The sequence below is a fragment of the Orycteropus afer genome, unplaced genomic scaffold (assembly GCF_000298275.1).
Source record: "Orycteropus afer afer isolate SDZICR_OR568_19922 unplaced genomic scaffold, OryAfe1.0 scaffold00099, whole genome shotgun sequence".
NCBI classification, from domain to species: Eukaryota; Metazoa; Chordata; class Mammalia; order Tubulidentata; family Orycteropodidae; genus Orycteropus; species Orycteropus afer.
In genome coordinates this window covers 1,039,630-1,045,575 of record NW_006921686.1, presented here as the reverse complement: position 1 = coordinate 1,045,575, position 5,946 = coordinate 1,039,630, and the positions used below count along the sequence as shown (strand labels likewise).

The 5,946-nt window shown below is 51.0% G+C and overlaps 1 protein-coding gene across 1 annotated transcript in view; it reads right to left on the bottom strand.

Moving 5' to 3' along the window:
* The window catches only part of MED25 (mediator complex subunit 25), a 13,780-nt gene extending 9,431 nt beyond the window's left edge, over positions 1-4,349 (bottom strand). Inside the window, exons 1-4 of the mRNA XM_042781231.1 lie at positions 4,216-4,349; positions 4,076-4,121; positions 3,782-3,906; positions 12-110 (exon numbers count right to left, since the gene is read on the bottom strand). Coding sequence (XP_042637165.1) covers positions 12-110; positions 3,782-3,906; positions 4,076-4,121; positions 4,216-4,349 — 404 coding nt within the window. The remainder of the gene's footprint in view (positions 1-11; positions 111-3,781; positions 3,907-4,075; positions 4,122-4,215) is intronic.
* Between the last annotated feature and the right edge of the window lie 1,597 nt (positions 4,350-5,946).

The window sequence follows — 5,946 nt, the reverse complement described above, 5'->3', positions numbered from 1 at the left end:
GGCCCACTCACATCTGCTCCCGCATCTTCTTGAAGTCATCGAAGAGCTGCAGGGCGGTGCTGAGGCCTTCGGCGATGAGGCTGCAGCTCTCCCCTCCGCCGCCCATGAACCTGCGGGGACAGACGCGCAGCCCTCAGCCCCACCGTGGCACCCAGACCCCACGTGGGACGAGGCTGCTCGCTGGCTGTCCCCAGCCTGTGCTGGGCTGTCTCAGGACACAGCTGAGGTCCCTGTCCCATACCCGAGGCCTGCCCCAGACAACGAGAACAGGACATCTGTCATCTTAACTCAGAAGAGCTGTGAGAGAGTAACCATGGGGGCCCCTGGCCCCCATCTGAATTGGATGTGAAAAAACAGCTGAATTGGAGTATGTTTTGCTGTGTATTTCCTCAGCCAGATAAAAAACAAGGAGAAAAATAAGCAAAAAATAAATGGGCTATAATTTTTTTTTTTAAAGAAGGACCCTATTCTGTGCCTCCATGAACAACTGCCCCTATTGCCGTAAGACCAGAAAAACTGGATGGTGCCTGGCTGCCATAACTGAAGAGTTTGATCAAAGATCCAAGCATTGCCCTCAGATAATCCTTAAATCTTAACTATCCTGAGATCTTCTTAAAACCAAACAACACGGCAGCTAAGAAATCAAGAATGTCCACCCCGAGCAGTGCGCCCACTGAAGACCTATCTATAAGGAACCAAACCGACAATAACAACTTGATATCAGACCAGAGAAGTTTGGGAAAGCTGAGTGTATGTGAGTGGTGGAGTGACATCTCAGAAGAGGAGGGTGTGGGGAACGTCCTCAGTGACACTGGGGTCTACGTGGACACTGCTGAACTGGTGTACGTGCTCTGTGTATGATCCTGACAACAACATCGATTATTAAAACAAAGAAGTCCCCACTTTGCACAGAGATCTCAAGCGCATGTAACCTAGGGTGGGACTCATGGAACGAACCAGCCCTAGGTCCACTCTGGCGCCACGGCCTGTTGTTGAACTCAAACCAATGTTTGGAGGGGTCTCCATGTAACTCAAGCCACCACCTTGGCGTGTTCTTCCCAGCATCACTGCCTCCAGCTTTCATCACCAAATACTTTCACGGGTACAAGGTCACCAGAGGTCCAAGAGGTCGTGGGAGGTCTGGGTCATGACAAATGCTTTTACGAAAGGCTTCCTGCATGTCAGGCCCCCCACCTGGCCTGTCACCACACACAATGAGGCCGAGGCCCTTGCCTGTTTTGTTCTGTAAGCACGGACTCCTCGGTGCTCAGGACAGGGCTGGGCACAGCCAAGGGCGCACAATCCTGTGTGGAATGAATGAGTGGATAGCCTAACAAGCAGTCATAACATAATGTGGCACCGAGACCAAAAAGGCCAGACCAGCTGCCACTGAAATGACCCCTACTCGTGCCAACTCCATGTGTGAGAGCAGACTGGGCGGCACAGGCTCTCAGGGGCCGATTTGGAAGGAGACCACCAGGGCTGCTTCCTCAGGCACCTCTGCTAAGACCTGACATTCCAACCCCTTGGTCAGAGGTGTGCGCACTGACAGTCTGTGCCACTTAGGGCTTCATGGGGTAAGCACTGGGGTCATTCTCCTTCCTAGTTTTACTCTTTCTAAATCAAGGTCACTAGCCGTAGGAGCCCCTGGGGGCAACCAGTTAAAGCACTGACTACTGCCCGAAAGGCTGGCGGTTCAAACCTACCCAGAACATCTCAGGAAGGCTGGCAATCTGCTTCTGAAAGACCACAGGCTTAAAGTCCCCGTGGAGCAGCTCTACTCTGCAGACACTGGGTCTCGACCAGTGAAAACTGACCCGACGGCACCAAAGCCCAAAACAGCTGTGTCTGTGTCTGCATACACGTGTGTGTGTGTGTTTGTGTGTGTGTGTGTGTGTAGACCCTTCTGTAGAAAGTCAACACCAGGCATGAATCTTCCCAAAACAAAGACATTTGAAAAACCACTCTGCACGCCTTGTTCCTGAAATTAGTGATGTTCCCAAAGAAACAAGTCCTCTGAGTGTGCAGTGCGACAGATGGCTTTTATATGGCCTTCCCAGGCAGGGTTTTATGACTCTCCCTGAAGACTGGTTGGGACTAGCAAGTAAGGTGTCTGTGACCCACCAAGGGGATTACACAGCTCGCTCATGATACAAGTTAAGACACATGGAACCCTGCAGGGGTGGGATCATGCAAATAAGGTGTACAGAGTCCTACGAAGGGGATGGTCGGTTTTGCCAGCCAGCTAGGCTCAAAATGAGCAATCCCAGAGGCGGAAAGTGGGGGCCTCAGTATCACCGAGAAGCCAGGAATGGAACATGTCCCTTTGGACCTGGGATCCATGCACTAAGAACCTCCCGGACCTAAGAGACAAAGCTGTAACACTGGAGATGGTGAGAAACGGCAGAAGTGTGGTAGACTTCCCAACCCACGGCATAAGGCAGCTACAGCGGATGTGCGATCCTCAGAGAGAGCGAGCGAACTGCCTTTGGGCAGGAGGCTTCCTGACAGAGTAGGGTGTCTGGGGACTTATTGGAAAGCTAAAGGGCTATGTAACTCTCACGAGAGCTGGACAGAGGACAGCCCGAGGGACCCAGGGATTGTCTGACCCAAGAATTGTATCCTGAGCCGCTGGTGATCCTAAATGGTAACTTGTTAATTCCTTAATAAACCCTCTAACTGTGAGTTCTATGTGGCCATTGTAATGAATGGAACCCAGCAGAGAAGTAGAGGACCATGGGAAGGACGGTTGGTGTCAGGATCGGTTAAAGGATCGAAGCAAGCAGCCTAGGGTGGCTCCTCCCCTATAATGTTAGAAAAGACCAGATGGCATTGACACATCATTTTCAGAGTGTGAACAAAAGTCGATTTTCTTGTCATCCCTGTGAGAGACTTCTCTGGACTATAACACACTATTTAGATACCCGTACAGAAAATAACGTGACAATGTTTACGGTCAATGTCAAAGGAGGGCTCAAAAATCTTACCACAGTGGAGAATCCACAGTGGGGGGTGGGGAGAATGTTTTTATCTGCTTAAATACTGTTTCTTGGGAGCGCTGGTAGCATAGTGCCTAAGGCACTTGACTGCTCACCAGAAGGCTGGCGGTTCAAACCCACCAGCCACTCCTCAGAAGGAAGGTTGGGCAGTCTACTTCCGTAGTGATACTGCCTCGGAAACCCAAGGAGGGGTCGCTATGAGTCGGGTCCGACTTGACGGCAAATAACAACAACAACAAATACTGCATCTTAAATTAAGCTAAATAGACATGTGATTAAGGCGTTTACGAAGTATTTGTTACCTCCTACAGTTGTTGGCTCCCAGTGAGTCAGGCCCTCAACTCACTAAGTGATCCCACGTGTTACAGAGCAGAACGGCCTGCTAGGGTTTTCTGGGTTGTAATCTTTACAGATTACCAGGCCTTTCTTCCACGGCATCACCGGGTGGGTTCAAATTGCCAACTTTTATGTCAGTAGTTGATCAAAACCACCATCCAGGACGGGGAGAGCAACCCCATCACAGATGGAGTCTGAGGTAGCCTGGGGTGCCCCACGAGGCCTCTCCGACTACAAGGTTCCTTCTGCTGCCAAACGGGGTGACACACACAACCTGCCACAGAAGTGACTCGGGGACAAAAACACACAATCTCCCACCCCACCCCCCAGAATCCTTTCAGCCACCCAGTGAGAACAAACGGTTCCTGAAGCTCACCCCCAAGCACCCACTCATTCCCCATCCCCCACAGGATCCCCAATCCGCCCCAAGCAGGGACGCCGCTCACTTAATGCCATCGAGCCAGGTGACAAACTCATAGGCGCTACTGGTAGGAGCGTGACACTGTACGTAGGACTCGGGAGCACAGTCCACCGTGTTGAATACGACGAGGCTGTACTGGGTCCCCCCATACTGAGGCGGGGAGAGAAAGGACGATTCCATCAGGGCCCCCAGCTGGCTCCTCCCTCAGACCCAGGAGCCCGGGCGCCCGCCGCCCTCCTCCCTCAGCCTCGCGACTCTTAGACCCGGAAGTCCCAGTCCCCCGCCCCTCCCCCACCGACGCCTGCGTCCCGAGACTCACGTCTCCCCCGAAGTCGGTCTCGGCAGGAGGACCACCATTAAAATACCTATGAGGGTCAGAAGTGAAACGTCGGGTCGGAAAAGAGGCTGAGGAAAACTAGAGGCGGAAGGCGGGGTCGCGGGCGCGGAAGCCGCACTCACTCGATGGCCGGGAGCAGGTAGTGTTTGCGGAGTCCCTCGAAGTAGGGCCCCAGGTTGGCCGTGCCCTCGATGACGAACACTACGTCAGCCACCAGGCCCCCGGCGCGGGCCGGGCCCTCCGACCCGGGGACCATGCCCCGAGCGGCAGCCGCCACCGTAGCTGCCGCGGCCGCCGTCGTCTTCGCGGAATGACCGAAAGTGCGCCTGCGCCGCGCGCGCGCCCCCGTAGGGAGGCTTCGTGCCTCCGCTGACGCGCTCGGGGCCATGTTTGTGCGGGGCATGCACGGCGGCTTGGCCCAATCTCCTTTCTCTCTTGTCCCTTCCTAATGGGGGACTCGGAGGACGGTGGTGAGCCCTTTCCTAATCCTAATCCTTGAGATTGGATTACTGGCAGCACTGTGGAGAGACACACATTTAAACCGGCCCTTGGCCGCCATCTTTGAGCGGGGCACCGTTGTTTCCCACTCTGTTCAAAACGCGATGAGCAAGAGATTTGGTTGGCACGCCACCAGTAAGCTGCCCTTGTTTTCTAAGAGTGAGATGAAGTTTCTAGTTACGTCCTTTCGGCGCTCAGGAGCTTGTGGAAAGGTCCAATCACATCGCCCCAATCGAGTTGCTAGGCAACGGTTTAAGGTTTGCGTCAGTTTACAAAGGAGTGCAGCTGACACCCCCCAAGAAAAAAATCCCAGTCACGTGGAGGTTGCTAAGCAACGCCTAATAGTTTTCTAGGAGATGGGCCAGAAACTGGCCGAGAGCATAAATACATTCCAGGCGGATTAAAAATGTAATTTAATAAATGAAACCATCAAAATATCTGAAGTAAAAAAAAGAAGCACACTGTGTAATGCTGAAGTCTGGAAAAGAGTATCTTGGCAGGCAAAATCAGAAAATGTAAGATACTGATTTCCAAAAGATTCCCTAACTAAATCGAAAAACCATAAACTGGGAAACTATTTGTAACATGTGTTGACAGAAATTTGCAACACGATCAAAAATCTTACTAATCACTAAGAATTTACTAAAATAGAGATACTGTATCACTTAAAACAAAGGCTTCTGAGCAGGCATTTCAGAGAGAAAAATTACAAACCAACAAGCATATGAAAAGTCATCTTTACTAGTTAAACAGTGCTAACGGCAAGCCCGGTGAGGTAACAGTTGATGATTTCCATGTGAATAAACACTGAAAACATAAAAACAAAACAAAAAGCCTCACAACTGTACCAATTTGTGCAATATCATAATAAGTGGAGGAAAGATTAAAATTGTCAAGGATTTCCTATTACTTGCATCCACAACAAACACTGTGGAAGCAGCAGTCAAGAAATCAAATGACGTATTGCATTGGGCAAATCTGCAGCAAAAGACCTCCTTAAAGCAATGTACCAAATATGAGTGATTAACATGGTGGCATTGAGGAAGAGGAAGACATAGGGAGGTGCAGACAACAAAGATGAACCCTTTTGCATATACAGTACTGCGTTGTCAGTGAAGGCAAACACGGGTATATGGGTGGATAGATGGGTGGACAGGCTGAACGATTAGGTATATCTATATGAGTCGGGGTCAACTCGACGGCAAATAACAACAACAACAACATGCAGCAGGGAGTGTATAGGGTTGGCAGACAATGGTTCTTCAGGTGTATTTGTATGTTCTGTAAGAATTCCCAGGGGTATAGTAGAGCTGACAAGGGACAAGGTTGTAGTCACTTCTTGGTCACAGCCAACT